The 19,327-nt window shown below is 42.5% G+C and overlaps 1 protein-coding gene across 2 annotated transcripts in view; it reads left to right on the top strand.

Moving 5' to 3' along the window:
* Window positions 1–19,327, top strand: part of LOC128350372 (glypican-5-like) — a 710,193-nt gene that overhangs the window by 516,952 nt on the left and 173,914 nt on the right. For both annotated transcript variants that reach the window (XM_053308595.1, XM_053308592.1), the window contains one exon: window positions 12,038–12,188. In XM_053308595.1, coding sequence (XP_053164570.1) covers window positions 12,038–12,188 — 151 coding nt within the window. The remainder of the gene's footprint in view (window positions 1–12,037; window positions 12,189–19,327) is intronic.

Below are 19,327 nucleotides of genomic sequence, written 5' to 3'. Positions count from 1 at the left end.
GAAATGGGTCTAGATAATCAGTTTCCTCCCAAACCGCCTGGAGCTGGTTAGCCACCACCCTCTCGATTACCTTGCCCAGCCAGGGGAGATTGGAGATTGGCCTATAACTATCCATCGCTGAGGGATCCAGGGTAGGCTTCTTAAGAAGAGGTCTAACTATTGCCTCCTTCAGACAAGGAGGCACCCTACCCTCCCCCAGCAATGCATTTATGATATTAACTAAGCCATCTCCAACAATCTCTCCACTAGATCGAAGCAGCCAGGTCGGGCAAAGATCCAGAGAACAAGTGGTAGGCCATACTGCTCCAAGCAGCTTGTCCACATCATTAGGAGTCACAGATTGAAACTGATCCAACCTAACACTGCAAGAGGGATTGCTGGATACCTCCTCACAGACCCTGCAGAAATAGTGGAGTCCAAGTCGGCCCGAATACAGGAGATTTTATTCGCAAAGAACCCACTAAAGGCGTCACAGCAGAGTGTCTCTGGGAGCTGATTTGAGGCAGAAGGAGCAGAGATTATACTCCTCACCATCCGGGACAACTCTGCCGAACGTGAACCTGCAGACGCAATGCGCGCCGACCAAAAACGCTTTTTTGCTGCGTGCACTGCCATTGCATAGGTTTTCAAATGGGTTCTATGCTGCATCCTGTCAGATTCGAGCCGAGTTCCCCTCCACTTGTATTCCAGTCACCTACCAAGACGCTTCATCCCCCGCAAATCCTCCGTGTACCAGGGGGCCATCTTAGAAGCAGGCCTGGAGGGACGCTTAGGAGCGATAGTATCTACTGCCCTGGTGAGTTCTCTATTCCATGTTCCCACCAGGGCATCGACAGAATCACCGGCTGCACCAACATCAAAACCCTCCAAGGCCTTTTGGAAACCTGCTGGGTCCAGCAGCCTTTTTGGGCGGACCATCCTAATAGGTCCATCACCCCTGCAGGGGTGGATTGTGACCGTGATACCAACCTTAACCAGGTAGTGATCCGTCCATGACAATAGGGTAACCACCAGATTCCCCACCCACGGAACACCCCCCTGATCCAAACAGAAGACCAAATCCAGTGTGTGGCAGGCAACATGAGTTGGTTCAAAAATTAATTGGGATAGGCCCATAGTTGTCATGGCCGCTATGAACTCCTGAGCCGCACCAGACAAGCCAGTCCCACAGTGGATATTGAAGTCCCCCAGCACCAAGAGCCTAGGGGACTTCAACACCAACTCCGCGACCAGCTCCGTCAGCTCAGTTAGGGAGTCAGTTGGGCAGCGGGGTGAACGGTACACCAACAGAATCCCCAATCTATCCCTAGTTCCCAGCCTCAAGAATACACACTCAATATAGGTCAACTGTCTCACAGGGGCCCTGGTAAGGGAGATAGTATTTTTATGGACCACAGCCACTCCACCACCCCCCCCCCCCCCGCCCACTTCCCCTAACCTGCTCCACAACAGAGTAACCTGGAGGGAGAAGCTGAGCCCATACTGGGCCACTCGCTTCCCCCAACCAGGTCTCAGTTATACATGCCAGGTCAGCTCCCTTATCCATGATCAAATCATGAACAATTTCGGTCTTGTTTTGAACTGACCTGGCATTACAAAGGAGCAAGGCCAGGCTCTGTGGGTTGTTGGTGCTGCTCCCCAAGGCCTGAGAGTTGACAGAACAGTTGGAAGTAGAAATAGTTACTAAATTACTAATTTCTCTTCCCCTGTAACGGCCAGATGTTCTGGCAGCGCCAATTCTTCTATTCCCCACCACTACAGCAATAGCTGCCCCAAGGCTGCCAGGCGCAACCCCTGCATTATCCCCCCCCAGGAGAGCCCAAACACATCTCGTCAACTAGGCCTGGCAAAACTCAGGGCAATAAAAACAATACTTAACCCAAAATATCCACCCACCCACAAAACAACCAGAAGTCCCACAGGCGGCAGCAGCAGCAGCAGATGGCAAACAGCAGAGGAGCCACACCCAGCACAGGCTCTCACCCTGTGCCTCTTGCTCGTGGATGGTCTTGCTCCTCTGCTGGGCACGGGGAACAGGCAGCAGGCAGCTACAGTCCCAGCCACTAGCAGTCTCTTAAGTAGCCCAGGGGCGGGCAGATGGAAGCCCCGAACCCCAGTCCTGCCAACACTCAGCTGTAACAGAGCTGGCAGGCAGAAGTCCCACAGGCGGCAGCAGCAGCAGCAGATGGCAAACAGCAGAGGAGCCACACCCATTGCCATCTGCCGCACAGTATGAGATGATGCCTTTCAGCATCTTCCTATATTGCTGCTGCCCAATATACGTGTTTCTCATAGTCTGGGAAACATATCAGCAGGGATTTGAACCGACAACCTCATGCTTGCTAGGCAAGTCATTTCCCGCTGCGATGTACACATGCATAAATGAAGGTGCAAGTGGAGTACATTTAGATTGCCATCCTATGTGAAATTATTAAGTGTGTGCCACTGAGCTCTGTAGGACTTCTGAATGAACATGGTTAAAATCAGACTGCAAATATTATTCAGTCTGAGTCAAGGTCAAGACTTGTGCCATGAGTGCAAAAATGAATCTAACAAGATTTTCTACCTTTCAAAGAGAATAAATACTTCTTTTTTCACTGAAACCCTTATTTTCGTTGGATCTGTAAAACTGAAGCCTGTATTCATTCGAAGGCATTAGTACACTGGATGTATATAGTTCAAATGCAGCCAAAACACAATGGAAATCTGTGAGACAACTAAGCAATCCTTTGTAATGTGTAGAAAGCTTTGTAAAAGGCAAGTTTGCCCTACCATGTCTGCATGACATCAGACTTTCAGTTCATGAATAATAGCAATGATGAACATCAAGCTGCTTGTTTAAAAATAAAATTGAACTACAATTGGATATTCTCATTTGCAGAAACCATGCTTACCACACCCATAAATGAAATAACCTATATAAAGTGACACCATGAACTTTTAAAAATAGGGCTGAATAATTGCCTTTTCACCCCTTCCAAAACAAAAGAGCATTTGTTGTTGATGCATGCTTTTGTTATCTCCCAAAGAGGATTGCACTGACTCATTGAGTGATGTGTAATGCAAATAGACGTCAAAGGATGTAGTATGTATCAAATCTTGCCACCTACCTCCTCCATTGTTTGAATGTTGCAGGCACAAGAGAATGCATTGTCCAGTTCTTCCAGTGGCTATCATTGTTCAGTCTCTAGAGAGATTTCACAAAGCTAGTGGACACATCAGAGCTACTTATGAAAAGTCTTATACAAAAGCAAAGCTGGTGGTTTCCATCTCTTTTCTGATGGAGAAAAAGGAGAAGTAAAAACTGTCCTTAAGCTGATAATCTATTAATATATTTTGGCCTGCTAAGAGAATGTGTGGATAAGCATAGAGCCTCTGCAAGCTCTTGTTAAGAGAGTAGGGACATTTGGAGGTGTTGGGAGGGACCACAAGAGATGCCCAGAAGTGTTAGTTTTGCAGGGAAAGCCCGGCTGAAACCGTAGACAAGAGACTAGACAATGGTAGCTGATAGCGGTGTGCACAAAGCAGAACTCATGGCTCAGTTCAAATTCAAACTGAATCGCATGCTGCCAAACAGGTTCGGTTGAACTGGCCTGCCGGCCTGGTCCATTTGACCAAAGCAGTTCAGCAGGTTGACAATAGTTGTAAAGGGGAATCCGATGAGGATTCAGCCTTACAAGTAAAGGGATGGGGATGGGAAAATCTACAACAAAGGGGCAGCGGGGGGTAGTGGTGCACCTAGCTGATTTTGGCACCTGGATTGCTGCTGCTGTGAGCCCTCCCCCCAAGGCCTCTCCCCAACTCCTCAAGGCCCAGCTGCACCAAACTATGGCTTTTCTGTAATTTTAGCTGCCATGTGCGGGGGTGGGGGATGAGCCGAGCTGAGCAGCCCCTCCCCCGGGGCAGTAGCAGGTGGAATGGCCTCTGGGCCTGTCCAACCGGCCCAGCAGCCCTCGAAAACCATGAGGTATGCCTGTGCAGTTCAAATAGATCAGCTCAAGCCCGTGACATCACTCCACCTAGAGCGTTGCTCCGCCCACCAGCACCACCAGGGACCACCCATCTTGTGGGGGGGGGGAATTAAGTGAAAAGTAATGCACCTTTTGTGTGCATGCTGTAAGAAATTAAAATATTAATATTAGAAACTTCACTATCATCTACTGGGACATAGCCATTACCATAGCAGAAGTGCAATGAAAGTAAATAGCTAGGTCCACCAGAACCACTTGCACACTTAGCCCACAGGAAAAATGGTCACACACATCTGATCAGTTAACAATACACAGAAAAATTTATTGTGCTTACCACAATCTCAGTGACAGAAGACAGAAGAGAAATTTGCTTTTTCAGCTAGCTGAAGATGACTAGTCCTTAAGAATGGCCTTTAACATCTACATGAAAATACATGAAAGATGCTCTTTAACATCTACGTGAAACTGCCAGAAGAGATCATTAAGAGATTTGGGGCAGAGTGTTGTTATCAATATGCTGATGACACCCAGATCTATGCATGCATATCAACTTCCATATCAGATCTATTTATCCATACCATGAAACTGCATAATCTCCCTAAATACCTGCCTGGAGGTAGTAAGGGGCTGGATGAGGGATAACAAATTGAAGTTAAATTCAAATAAGACAGAGATACTGACTTGGGACCCAAGAGATGATAATAATAATAACAAATATTTATATACCACTTTACAACAAAAGGTCCCAAAGCAGTTTACATAGAGAAATAATGAATGAATGAATGAACGAATAAAATGGATCCTTGTCCCCAAAGCGCTCACAATCCCAAAAGAAACATGATAGACACCAGCAACAGTCACTGGAGGTACTGCGCTGGGGGTGGATAGGGCCATTTACTCCCTGCTCAATCAAGAGAATAACCATGTTTAAAAGGTGCCTCTTTGCCCAGCTAGTAGAGATGGTTTAGAACTGCCTGTTCCAGATGGGGTTGTACTCCCCCTGAAATATCAAGTATGTCTCTTGGGAGTGTTCATGGATCCAAAACTCTTCCCCAGGTTGAGGCAGTGGCCAGGAGTGCTTTTTATCAGCTTCGGCTGATATGTCAGCTACACCCATTTCTGGAGGTAAATGACTTTAAAACAGTGGTGCATTTGCTGGTAACATCTAGGCTTGACTGCTGTAATGCATGCTACTTGAGGCTGCCTTTGTACATAGTCCAGGGAAAATAATTGGTACAGAATGCGGTAGCCAGATTGGTCTCCAGGACAACCTGAATGACCATATAACACCGATTTTAAAAGAACTGCACTAGCCGCTGATATGTTTCTGAGCAAAATACAAAGTGCTGGTTAATTATTACCCCTACTAACTGGGCAAAGAGGCACCTTTTACCGTGGTGATTCTCTTTATTTAGCAGGGGGAGAATAACTGGCCCTATCCACCCCCCAGCACAGTACTTCCAGTGACTGTTGCTGGTGTCTATCTTATGTTTCGTTTTAGAATGTGAGCCCTTTGGGAACAGGGAGCCATCTTATTTATTTGTTATTTCTCTTTGTAAACCACCCTGAGCTATTTTTGGAACGGCAGTATAGAAACCGAAATAATAATAATAATAATAATAATAATAATAATTATTATTATTATTATTATTATTATTATTATTATTATTAGGCACTCCCTGGCGTGGTTGTGGGGCTTGTGTGCTCTGAGGAAGGTGAGAGCTATGCCAGAGGTCCAACCATACTGGACAGGTCTCAGCAGAGGAGCCAGACAAAGAGTGCCTCTCCCATTAACAATATGGTGAGACGTAACTTTAATAAATCTATACCGGATCGGTCATTGCCCGGGTCAACAAGGACCGTGCCAGGTGCTATAGTCCCTGGACATCTGGTGGAAAGTGGGCAACAGGACTCAGGATCTTCAGTTGAGCAACCAGGGCTGGAGACTGAAAGGTTACTGGAAGAAACGTCGCTTAACCGGAAAAAATATACGAAAAATGCCAACAAGGAAATAATGATCTGCTATTACAAGTCTAGTCCAACTAAAAGAGCTTATTTAAAAAGAATGTACCAAATTTGGAAAGAGAAGCATCCAGATACAGAAATAACAGAACAAAGGCTAGCTAGCAGACCAGAGAAGATTCATAATAAGAAATAAAGTATTCACAGGAGTTGAGCTGGAAGAACTGCAAAGAGCAACACAGGCTCAAGATAAGGAAGAAGAATTACCACCAACTGAAGCAGTTGCTCAGGCGCAGGTGGAGGAGGTGTTGGAAATAGAGGATGCCACTGTTGCTGAACTGTTTCAAAATCAAAACCAGGCAACCTCCCCTTTGCCTTCACCTCAAAAACCTGAATCCTGTTTAACAGAAAAGCAAGAACTAAAGCAAAAAAATAACTGAGCACATGAACCAAACAACCACCAGGGTTCAACCTCCAGCTCTAAAAACAGTTGCCAAAAAACAACTTGCTCAGGCATTAAAAGATATAAATGCAGCACTTGCAGAAATAACAACCAATAATTTGCAAGAAACAAACCAACTAATGTACAGTGCAGCAACAATAGCAACACAAGAGCTTGGATATAAGATCAATGGACCTGTAAAAGAAGAAAGTAGTACATCACCTAAATGGAAGATTAGATTAAAAAATAAAATCTCCAGGCTTAGATCAGATGCTAGTAAACTGAAAGATATGAAAGACAAGAAGCTGAAGAATGAAAAAACCAAACAGTATCTGATCCAAAAATACCACCTAGATTCAAGGAAAATTAGAGAAGTCCTGGAAATAATAAAGCAGCAAATAACAGCAGTGTCAAAGAAGATTAGCAGATGCGAAGCCAGAATTACACAACACAGGCAGATTCTCCAATTCCAGTCGAATCAGAGACGTTTCTACCAAAGCATAGAAGGAGAAACTGCAAGAAACCTAGAAACACCAAATAAAGAAGAAACAGTGCAATTCTGGGGGAAATTAAGGGACAGTCCAATAGATTATAATAAAAAAGCAGGCTGAATGAAAGAGGTCAAAAATGTGACCAACAAATGCAAGATCTAATAATAACACCAGAATTAATAAGTGAAAGAGCAAAGAAAATTAAAAATTGGACTGCGGCAGGTGACGATGAACTGCATGGCTTTTGGCTTAAACACCTAACAAGCCTTCATAAACAACTATCGAAACAGTTCAATCACATTTTGCAAGGAGGTGATATTGAACAATGGCTAACAACCAGGAAAACTCATCTCATCATGAAAGACCCAGCAAAAGGTGCAGTTCCAAGTAATTATAGACCGATAACCTGCCTGCCAACCATGTTCAAATTATTAACTGGAATAATAGCAGATGAAGTGATGCAACACTTATTAACTAACAAACAGCTCCCAGTTGAACAGAAAGGAAATTGCCCGAACACCAGAGGCACAAAAGACCAGCTGCTGATTGACAAAATGATTTTAGAAAATTGCAAGAGAAGAAAAACAAATCTAAGTGTTCCATGGATTGACTACAAGAAAGCCTTCGATTCATTGCCTCACACATGGATACTAAAATGTTTAGAATCAACTGGTGTCAGCAAAAACATTCGGCTATAAAAAAAAGCAATGAGCATGTGGAGTACACAGTTAACAATCAATGGCGAAACACTTGGACAGGTTACCATTAGAAGAGGTATTTTCCAAGGGGACTCACTGTCCCCTCTGTTGTTTGTAATCACCATGACTCCACTTTCACAAATACTAAACAAAACAAGCCTCAGATACCAAACATCTAAAACATCAAGTAAAATAGACCATCTGCTGTACATGGACGATCTGAAGTTGTATGGAAAGTCCCAATCAGAAATTGAATCACTGCTAAACACTGTCCGTATATTCAGTAGCGATACAGCAGTGGAATTTGGACTAGACAAGTGTGCTGCATTAATAATGAACTGAGGAAAAAGAACAAAAACAGAAGGAATAGAACCGCCCAATGGAAGCAAGATCAAGAACCTGGAAGAGAATTACAAATTACAAATACTTGGGGATTCTCCAGGCTGATAACGTTGCACACACTGAAGTTAAAAGAAAAATTGGAAGTGAATACATCAGGAGAGTTAGAAAAATCCTAAATCTAAACTCAATGGCGGGAACACCATACAAGCCATAAACACCTGGGCTATACCTGTTATCAGATACACCGCAGGAATAATAGACTGGACCCAGGCATAGCTAGAAATGCTAGATTGTAAGACCAGGAAAATAATGACCATCAATCATGCTCTGCACCCCCGCAGTGATGTAGATATACTATACCTTCCTCTCAGTTCAGGTGGATGAGGAATGCTGCAAGTCCATCAAACAGTAGATGAGGAGAAAAGAGGCCTTAAAGAATATATCAAGGACAGTGAAGAAGGTACACTTCAAATGGTCAATAACAAGAAACTATTCAACACCAATGAAACCAAGCAGGCCTACAAGAAAGAACAAGTCAAGAACCGAGCAGAAAAATGGAAAAATAAGCCACTGCATGGTCAATATTTGCACAATATAAGTGGAAAATCAGACATCACCAAGACCTGGCAATGGCTTAAGAATGGCAACTTGAAGAAAGAAACAGAGGACTTAATACTGGTTGCACAAGAACAGGCACTAAGAACAAATGCAATAAGAGCAAATGTCGAAAAATCCACCACAAACAGCAAGTGCCGCCTTTGTAAAGAAGCAGATGAAACAGTGGACCACCTAATCAGCTGTTGTAAAAGGATCGCACAGACTGACTACAAACAAAGGCATGACAAGGTAGCAGGGATGATGCACTGGAACATCTGGAAAAAATACAAGCTACCAGTAGCCAAAAATTGGTGGGACCATAAAATTGAAAAAGTTGTAGAAAATGAAAATGTTAAAATATTATGGAACTTCCGACTACAAACAGACAAACATCTGCCACACAATACACCAGATATAACTGTAGTCAAGAAGAAGAAGAAAACAAGTCAAAATAATCGACATAGCAATACCAGAGGACAGCAGAATAGAAGAAAAAGAAATAGAAAAAAATCACATAATACAAAGGTCTACAAACTGAAATTGAAAGGCTGTGGCAGAAAAAGACCCAAATAATCCCAGTGGTAACTGGCACCCTGGGTGCAGTTCCAAAAGACCTTGAAGAGCACCTCAACACCATAGGGGCCACAGAAATCACCATCAGCCAATTACAAAAAGCAGCTTTACTGGGAACAGCCTATATTTTGCAAAGATATCTATAACAACAGCAACAACATTGACAATAATATTCAGCCATCCCAGGTCCTTGGGACGGCCTCGATGTCTGGATAAAACAAACCAGTCAATAACACCTGTCTGACTGTGTAAACAAGAAATAATAATATTACTACCTATAAGTCCTCAGCAGCTTGGGTCCAAGGTACTTAAACGAGTGCCTTCTTTGTCATTCTGTTGCCATTTAAGATGATATGGAGAGGTCATGTTATGGCTGCCGCCATCTTGTTTGGTGGCAACTTGGTACCGGGCCTTCTCTGTGGCTGCCCCGGGTCTTTGGAACATGCTCCCTGTTTAACTAATGGCATCTCCTTCTCTGTTTGCTTTTAGGAAGACCCTCAAGATGCACCTGTTTTCTCATGCTTTTAACTGAAATTAATTTTAAACTATTTAATGTGTTTTTATCTCCTGAGATTGTTTTTATTTGTTTTGTGAATTTTAACTGTTTTATTGTGTTTTACATTTGTTATATTTTAACTTTGTACACCGCCTAGAGATGCATGTATCAGGTGGTATAGACGGACAAACAGACAGATAGATAGACATTGATTGGATAAAATCCAGGTTCCTCATTTTACGTGTACCCCTGATTGGTTATTCACTATTGTTCACAAACCTGGTTTGTTACTAACATTTTGGTTTTCCCAAATTTGACTTATTTGCCTTTACATCAACTGTGTGGCACCTGTTATTTTTGTTTTTCTGTGACCGTGTGGAAATCCCCCTTTGTCCTGTCTCTGTTGTGATGCCTAATACTTCAGGAGCAATGTCTACCTGCTAGACAGGGTTGGGACATCTTAATCTAGGAACTTCCTGTGAGTAACAGCTACCCTGTACAGTAAGTTGAACAAAAGGGCAAGGACAGGCATTCTGTCTCTTTTAAAGCCTAAAACCTTGGCCAAGGCAAGCTAATATCTTATCCATACTTATCAATACTATTAAAGTTTCCCCCTTATCAATAAATCTTACAGTGTATGTGTTTTGCCCTGGTGGTTGGGCATGCTGTGGTTCCACAGAAAGAAGCCATACCTAGAGCTTCTCATCTTCAGGTTTTCCTTACTAATTTGCCACTCTGGTGAGTGCACTTTCTGGTTCTGGAAAGTCGGGCAAAAGAGGAAGCACTTGGCAGAAAATGCTGACTACATGCCCATGCTATCTCAAGGCTGAGAAGCGTGTCAGTTAGAAGCCAACTGAATCTGCTAGAATCCAATGAAACTTTCAGTAAATATATTAGTGGTGAAAGCAACCGTAAAATGAGAGGGTGAACCTGGAGAGGGAGAAATGAGATTCCACTGACCCAGGTGTGTGTCCAGGAAGCTAAAATGCTTAGAACCTATGTTATGAGCTGTTGAATAACCTCCATCTACAATCCAGTGATTCTGTGCTGTTTTTAATTTTAAGTGATAAAAAATGGAGAGACTTTAGGGATTGTTAAGGAGGATAAGGAGACCGCAGAGAAGCTAAATGAGTTCTTTGCATTTGTCTTAATGGCGGAGGATGCTGACCATATACCTTCTCCAGAATTGAGTTTATCAGGTTTAGCGGCTAAGGAACTGGGCGAATTTGAGGTGACAAGAGAAGACTGCCTTGAAAAGCTAAAAATTATCAAATTGCCAGGGCCAGATGACATCCACCCAAGAGTTCTGAAGGAACTCAAATGTGAAATTGCTGATCTCCTAGCAAAAATATATAACTTGTCCCTGCAATCAGGCTCTGTACCAGAGGACTGGAAAGTAGCCAATGTGACTCCAATTTTCAAGAAGGGATCCAGGGGGGATCTGGGAAATTACAGGCCAGTCATCTTAACTTCGGTGCCAGGTAAATGGATGGAAAGCCTACTTAAGGGCAAAATTGTTAAGCCTATAGAAGAACAGGTCTTGTTGAAGGAGAACCAGCATGGTCGCTGCAAGGGAAAGTCTTGCCTCACTAACCTTTTGGAGTTCTTTGAGAGTGTCAACAGGCATGTGGATAAAGGTGATCCAGTTGACATAGTATACTTGGACTTCCAAAAAGCTTTTGATAAAGTTCCCCACCAAAGGCTCTTGAGTAAACTTAGCAGCCATGGAATAAGGGGACAGGTTCATGTGTGGATCGGTAACTGGTTGAAGGACAGGAAACAGAGAGTAGGAATAAATGAGGCTATTGCTTATGAGGCTAGGCTACAGCGTCTGAGGGTCTTTACCTTGGAAAAGAGGTGACTAAGGGGAGACATGATTGAAGTGTATAAAATTATGCATGGAGTGGAGAGGGTAGACAGACAGAATTTTTTTCCCCTCCCTCACAACGCTAGAACCAGGGGTCACTGCATGAAACGCAAGGTTGGGAAATTTAGGACCGACAAGAGAAAGTACTTTTTCACACAGCACATAATTAATCTATGGAATTCTTTGCCATGGTGGCCACCAGCTTGGATTTAAAGGGGGCTTAGACAGATTCATGGTGGACAGGTCTATCAATGGCTGCTCGTCTGGTGGCTGTGGGCCATCTCCAGCCTCAGAGGCATGATGCCTCTCAATACCCGTTGCAGGGGAGCAACATCAGGAGAGAGGTCATGCCCTCACCTCTTGCCTGTGGGTTCCCCAGAGACATCTGGTGGGCCACTGTGTGAAACAGGATGCTGGACTAGATGGGCCTTGTGCCTGATCCAGCAGGGCTTTTCTTATGTTTTAGGTTCTAATGGAAACATTTGGTCAATGATATGAGGAAGCTAAGGCTGACACAAGTGCTTTAATAATTTTTGCTGTTTGAATTGAATTCTAGGAAGACATTAAAACCATCACTGATGTTAATTTTGCATTGTAGCTGGAGATGGAGAAGACAAATTTGAAATCTGAAAGATGGGCCATCAGGGATAGTGGCAGTGGAGACAGAATGAATGAAGAGATGGAATCCAGTGGAGATTGTGATGATGAGGACGGATGTCAAGGGTCTGGTGACAAGAGCCACGCAAAAGGTAGGGGTAATAATTTTGCATTGAGGTACTTCAAAAAAATTGCCAAAGCTGTGTTTGTCTGAGTCATCATTTCATTGCATAGCTCACTGATAGAACTGCATCTCAACCATTCTCCCAACTATAGTGTTATTGGTTTTAACATAGTAGAAACAAGTGGACATAGAAGTCCAATATAGTTGTGTCATGTGCCAAAAGCTTACTGTCTAGTCTGTCCATATCATTATTTCTTCTTGATGTTCTTCCTGCTCTCACAAGGATTTGATGGCCTACTCATTTTTATGCACTGTGGTTATCTTTGTTGAAGCAAAAGGTTTAACTAAAGTGGTATACAGTTTTGTAGGGCGGGAACTATTGTTCATGGTTCTTCAAGGATCACCAGTTACTCGTCTTAGGTATTACTGCAGTCAAAACAATAATACATTTTCATTTTAATGTTCATTCTCTGAAGTCTTTCATGTTTGCCTTTCTGTGTTCTTCAACCAGGAATTCATATTGTATTTGCTAAATGTTTTAAGTAACATGTTTTCTCTTCAAAGTGGTACAAATTAAATAGCAGCCAGGTGTTTCTAAGCACTTTTTAATTGACTACTAATCTATTTATATGCTATTGCTTTGCCAAAATATACCAAGACTATTGTCTTACAGACACCCTGTAATGTGAAATGAAAATGCATTTAAAACTTGCTTCACAGTAAATCTCAGCAGCACAGTATCTGTACATTCTTTCTCCCTGTCATGTAATACAGCTGTGGAGATATTTCATAACTAGTGATGCAATTATTTGGAAGGAACCTTTTCCACTAAAAATATTGTCCGGATAAATTTTAGTGACTGCTTTAGTTTGTAACATTAAGAGCAGCAATTCCATCTTGAGAAAATTATAATGGTATTTTGTAATTAACTTTAAAGTACTGTTATGTGTTTAGGCCGCTAGCTGTAAATCTGTTTTGCATATCTTGATGCAATTAAGAGAGGGAGAGGGGAGTAATCTAATTAAAGGGCTGCTTTGCTATAGCCGTAGTATGATTTTTCAAAACTCCAGCAATTTCATTTAGCATCAGTTTTGCATAATGCAACAAATCTTGGTCCATCTAAATTGGTACTGAGTTGTGAATGAGTATATTTTGCAGCCGGAGACACTCCCACAATCTTTGCTCCCCCTTACCTCTGCGAAATTAAAAAAATAACTTGTCAGCACTACTTAGAACATGGGTTTCTACCACCCGCTCTTATCAGAACACTCCCCAATCTGAATGAAGGATTTGGGGGATTATCTGGAATCAGATGTTGAGGACACAAAGAATTTCACAAGAAAGAGGTCATTAAGTGCATGGGCTATGTTCTTTTAGGAGAAATGAGCTGATAAGTTCTGAAAAATTTCTCAGCAATCTTACCATTCATCTTTTAGAACAATTAAATGCAAAATTAGAAATTTCTAGACAAGTTAATATCCATTATCATTTTGGTTCAGCATGGAGAGGCCCTGAAACTGGTTTCGTATTTCACTTTTTAGAAATGTTGGTGCCAACCTTTATTTTAAGGCTGGTTTGCAGCCACTGCTGTGGGGAAATGCTTGACTAACAAGTATATATATATAAATTTAATCACGAACCCCCCCCCCGGACCGAACTGGATAGGCGGGGGTTCTAGGGGGTGCAAAACCAAACTGTGCCAGTCAGGTTCGAGTCCAGTTCAGACTCGAACCAAACCGGGCCAGCCGGTTCTATGCACACCTTTACTAACAAGCAGAAGGTTGCCGGTTCGAATCCCCACTAATCTTATATCGGGCAGCAGTGATATAGGAAGGTGCTGAATGGCATCATCTCATACCACATGGGAGGAGGCAATGGCAAACCCCTCCTGTATTCTACCAAAAGAAAACCACAGGGCTCTGTGGATGCCAGGAGTTGAAATTGACTTGACGGTACATTTAACCTTTTGTAGTTATGCAGTAGTAAAGCAAAGTACTGTACATTCTCAGGGGCATTGTCAAAACTGGACTGGATGGTCCATTGACTGCCCTTTCCACAAGTGCCGACAGAATCCAATTTAGAGTAAAACTGCTTGCTAAATTAATATAGAGAGAAACATTTTTACATTTCTTTCCACAACACTTTCCACTTATCAAGCTTTTTTCCCTTAATGCCATGAATCTAAAAGTATTATCAATGTATTTCACTACTTTGCTTGATCTCTTCCATTAAGATTTGTAGAAAGCCAGTATTTTGTTTACTATAATTGCAAATAAGCCTTTATAGCCAAGGCAATTATTAGCTCTTAAAACCACCATTTAGATATTTAAGCATAATGTAGTTAATTACATATACAGGTCCACATGAGTATATTTAATTTGAATCCATATAGCTGAGAAGATAAACACAATTTCAAGTATTCAGATATTTGTCTGCAATAATATGCCATTTAAACATTCAGTACTACTGCTCAGCCAAAACACACGTTTATGAATATTTTTGCTACCTGCAAAATACGCTTCCCTTTTGGAGAGTTCCATGCCTTTATGAAAAGGCATAAAGATGTCCACAAGGGAGCAGGTGTTCTGGGGAAGAGGGAACATGTCCCCATTGCTGAAGCAATGGAGCCAGTTATGCTTAATTGACTATTGGTGAAGGATGGGGTGGGGATGTGCATTTGGAACATCCTGTAGTTGGAAAGTTGAAAGTAGGGATGTATAGAACTCGCTTGAGAAATTTCACTTGTCATATAGGGACTCATTTGGCTTCCCTTGAAAATGATCAGATGTTTCAGATCTTGGGAGGAAACATAAAATTCTTTTTGAATATTCATGTCAAACCTAAACAGAAAAATGATGCAATGTGGATGGACAACACCCACATTCAGATGTGTAACTATGCATTACTTCAATGGAATCAGGGAGGCAGAAAGATCACTAATATATTTCATGGGGATTGTGCATGTCTTAAGATATTGCCATTGTCTGGGCTTTTCTGTATGTATGAATATATGTGTCAGAATTGTGGGAACTAACTAAACCAGTTGTTTTTTAAGCCAGTTTTGAAGCCGCATGCATATGTAACAGCCAAGGAAAAAGCATGAGTTAGCATTTCAAAAATTATGAACATTTTTTTCAGTATTCTCTTTTGATATGCAGATGAATTAGCATGGGTTTTTCCCCCCCGTTCTTGACATCTCCCTGCCTGATTTATATCACAGCTCAACAGCTGTTGAAAATTAATGTATTTCTCTCATTGTTCATGAATGCTATCATTAGAAGTCTTTTTTTGCATGTCAGGAACCCTTTAGCCCTCATTATGTTCTTATCGGCTAATACTTCCATGCCTCTTCTCACCAATGTACTGTATAAATTGTCATCTTAATCAGTCTTCATTCCCATGTGTCGTGTTCTCTAGTTACACTTAGGCATGTATGTATCCAAATATGTAATAGTACAGCTGGTGATTTTTTTTCTAATGATGATTCCATCAATATTCCAAGAGTAACATCTGCTGGCAGCATGCCACAGCTACTGGATTCTCATCTCCACAGGTCTCCAGCTTCCTTGAAAATTATCATACTATTGAATTCTCCAATATTCTTCTCTGCTTCTATCATTAGAATTTTCAACATCACACATCATTCCAGGAGTACAGCCTTCTTTGTATCCTGTGTTTCATGAGGAATCTTGTTTCTGACTCAGTCTTTACAAATGATTTCAGTGTCATATCATTATAAATGGACCATTCTGTTCAGAAAGAGCTTCATTTTCTACTTAAAACCTCTCCCGTCCCCCAGTTATTTGGCATCTTAGGTTCTTGAGTAGAAGTATTTCTGTTTTTCCTAAGTGGATGCAATGTTCCACCTCCTCGTGTAAAGAGGGTTCCAGATGGCCTCAGAATTATGATCACTGGGAGAGCATTATTCCACCATCCAGCAATCTTTTCCTTTCACAGACTGCCCCAGGGAACTGTGGCCTCCAGCTCTCCAAGGGAGTCACAATGCTTCTTCTTCCTGCAGCTCTCCTGGACTAGCCCTTCATCCCTGGCCAGCTCTGGTTTATATAAACCTTAGCAGGTGGGGCAAGTCTTGTGAGAACTCAGGCCAAGATTGCGTGTGAGTTGCCCTTGATCCTGCGATGACTCACTGTCTTCAAGTGACAGTGCTCTGCTATTCTGTAGTGGCCAGGCAGATGCTCCCTTCATGGCTGGGAGGGACTGACAACAGCCACACCGGGAAGGTAGATTCCTGAGTGCCAGTCTAATCTCTCATGGCAACATGTGGCCCTTTGGAGAACCCCCAGCAGTGAAACTGAATCGGGTCCCATTATCAACACAGTGAGTTTGCTTTCTAGACAGTTTGTAGCAAGTCAAATGCGAAATTGCCAGCCTCCTTGCTAAAATATATAACTTATCCCTGAAATCAGGCTCTGTACTGGAGGAATGGAAAGTAGCAAATGTAACATTTTCAAAAAGATCCAGGGGCAATCCAGGAAATTACAGGATGGTTAGCTTAACGTCTGTTCCAGGCAAACTGATGGAAAGCATCCTCAAGGAAAAAGTTGTAAAGTGCATAGAAGAACAGGCCCTGCTTGGGGGTGGGGACCAGCATGGCTTCTGCAAAGGAAAATCTTGCCTCACAAACCTTTTGGAGTTCTTTGAGAATGTCAACAAGTGTTTGAATCAAGGTGATCCAGTTGACATAGTATACCTGGACTTCCAAAAAGCTTTTGACAAAGTTCCTCATCAAAGACTCCTGAGGAAACTTAGCAGTTATGGGATAAGGGGACAAGTACATATCTGGATTGCTAACTGGTTGAAAGACAGGAAACATAGGGTAGGTATAAATGGAGAATTTTCACAATGGAGGGAAGTAAGAAGTGGGGTCCCCCAGGGATCTGTACTGGGACCGGTGCTTTTTAATTTATTCATAAATGATCTAGAAGCAGGGGTAAGCAGTGAGGTGGCCAGATTTGCAGATGATACCAAACTCTTTTGGGTAGTGAAATCCAAAACAGATTCTGAGGCGCTCCGAAAGGATTTCTTCAAACTGGGGGAGTGGGTGACAAAATGGCAAATGTGGTTCAGTGTTGTCAAGTGTAAAGTGATGCACATTGGGACGAATAACCCCAACTTCAAGTATACGTTGATGGGATCTGAGCTGTCGGTGACTGAACAGGAGAGGGAACCTGGGGTCGTGGTGGACAGCTCATTGAAAGTGTTGACTCAGTGTGTGGCAGCTGTGAAAAGGGCCAATTCCATGCTAGGGATCATTAGGAAGGGGATTGAAAATAGAACTGCTAATATTATAATCCCCTTATACAAAACTATGGTGCGGCCACACCTGGAGTACTGTGTACAATTCTGGTCACCACATCTCAAAAAGGACATTGTAGAACTGGAAAAGGAGCAGAAGAGGGCAACCAAGATTATCAGGGGCCTAAAACATCTTTCTTATGAGGCAAGGCTACAACACTTGGGACTTTTTAGTTTAGAAAAAAGATGACTGCGGGGAGACATGATGGAGGTCTATAATAGCATGAATGGAGTGGAGAAAGTGTATAGAGAGAAATTTTTCTCCCTCTCACATAACACTAGAACCAGGGGTCATCCCATGAAATTGATTGTTGGGAAATTTAGGATCAGCAAACGAAAGTATTTTTTCACACAGCGCATAATCAACTAGTGGAATTCTCTGTCACAAGATGTCGTGACAGCCAACAACCTGGATGGCTTTAAGAGGGGCTTGGATAACTTCATGGAGGAGAGGTCTATCAACGGCTACTAGTCGGAGGGCCACCTCCAGCCTCAAAGGCAGGATGCCTCTGAGTACCAGTTACAGGGGAGTAACAGCAGGAGAGAGGCCATGCCCTCAACTCCTGCAGTAGGCTTCCAGTGGCATCTGGTGGGCCATTTTGTGAAACAGGATGCTGAACTAGATGGGCTTGGGCCCAATCTAGCAGGGGTGTTCTTATGTTCAAGTCAGACAGCTTACAAGTTGGTGAAGGAAAATGGCACACAAATTAAGGGAGGAAACCCACCAAAAAGAAAAACAAACAAACAAAATAGAGCAAAGATGGTTGATATGGAAATGGCTTCAATTCCAGTGAGGAAATACATTGGCTTAGTAATTTCACACTGCTGTAGTCGATACCAAACCTTAACTTGGATGCTGCTCTGTATTTTTTTCCTTTATACAGGTAGCAGCTGTATGTCCAGAATGCTTACCTAATCCTATCCCCTGCTACTACTGCCTTTTGCTGCAAAGAGAGGCAACAGCTATTGCAGCATCCCATGTGAGGAAAGGAAGTGGAGATACCCACTTCTAAGTGACACCCACAGCTCAGAGGAAATGATCTAACAGGCCTCATTAGTCATTATAGCTGAGTGTTGAAAAGATGGATTAAGCCTACCAATGTGCCAGACACATGAGCAGTGGTGAGCTCTGCCTTATAGCACAATATTCATGTCCTGTTGACCTTTTGCAACCTTCCCTCCAAAACTGCCATATTCCAGTACAGCTACAGAAAGCATGCTTTTATTCAAGTTCTCTCTGTCTTGTAGGTAAATATGCTAGTGTCACATCTGCATAGGATCCCTTGAATTCAGGTACAAGGAGTATGAGCCATCAGCACTTGCAGGAGAAGCACCTGTGCATGGAGCATCTCAATAGGACTTTCCTCCATCCCCTGAAGGGGTAGTGCAGGAACATTAGGGGAGATCAGGTACCCATTCAGCCTCCCTCTCTGCCCAACGTAATTTACTCATGCTTGGCCAGAACACAGATCTCCCATTCCCCTTAACATTCATTATGCCATCTGCACAAGTGCCCATGCACACACATGAGTGAGTGGTAGGAGAAGGAAAGCAAAGTCTTATAGAACACTGTTGGATACAAGCACATACAAGCAAAGAATCTGTGGTGCAAATAGCAAATGCCCAATATCTCCCTTCAAAGAAGGGGATCATGGGTGGTTTTTTTTTCATATTTCCATTTAAAATAATAGATTTCTAGTCACAGGGGATACAGACTAAGCTAGAAATTACTAAGGACCATTGAAATTAGTGACACTATTTAGTCATTATTAAACTTAAGTTCCATTAATTTCCATTAATTTCAGCAGGACTAGTCTGGATCCCGCCCAAAGTCTTTTGATAATACCTTTT

Source organism: Hemicordylus capensis, chromosome 3 (assembly GCF_027244095.1).
Source record: "Hemicordylus capensis ecotype Gifberg chromosome 3, rHemCap1.1.pri, whole genome shotgun sequence".
Taxonomy (NCBI): domain Eukaryota; kingdom Metazoa; phylum Chordata; class Lepidosauria; order Squamata; family Cordylidae; genus Hemicordylus; species Hemicordylus capensis.
This window is presented reverse-complemented; position numbering and strand designations above follow the sequence as displayed.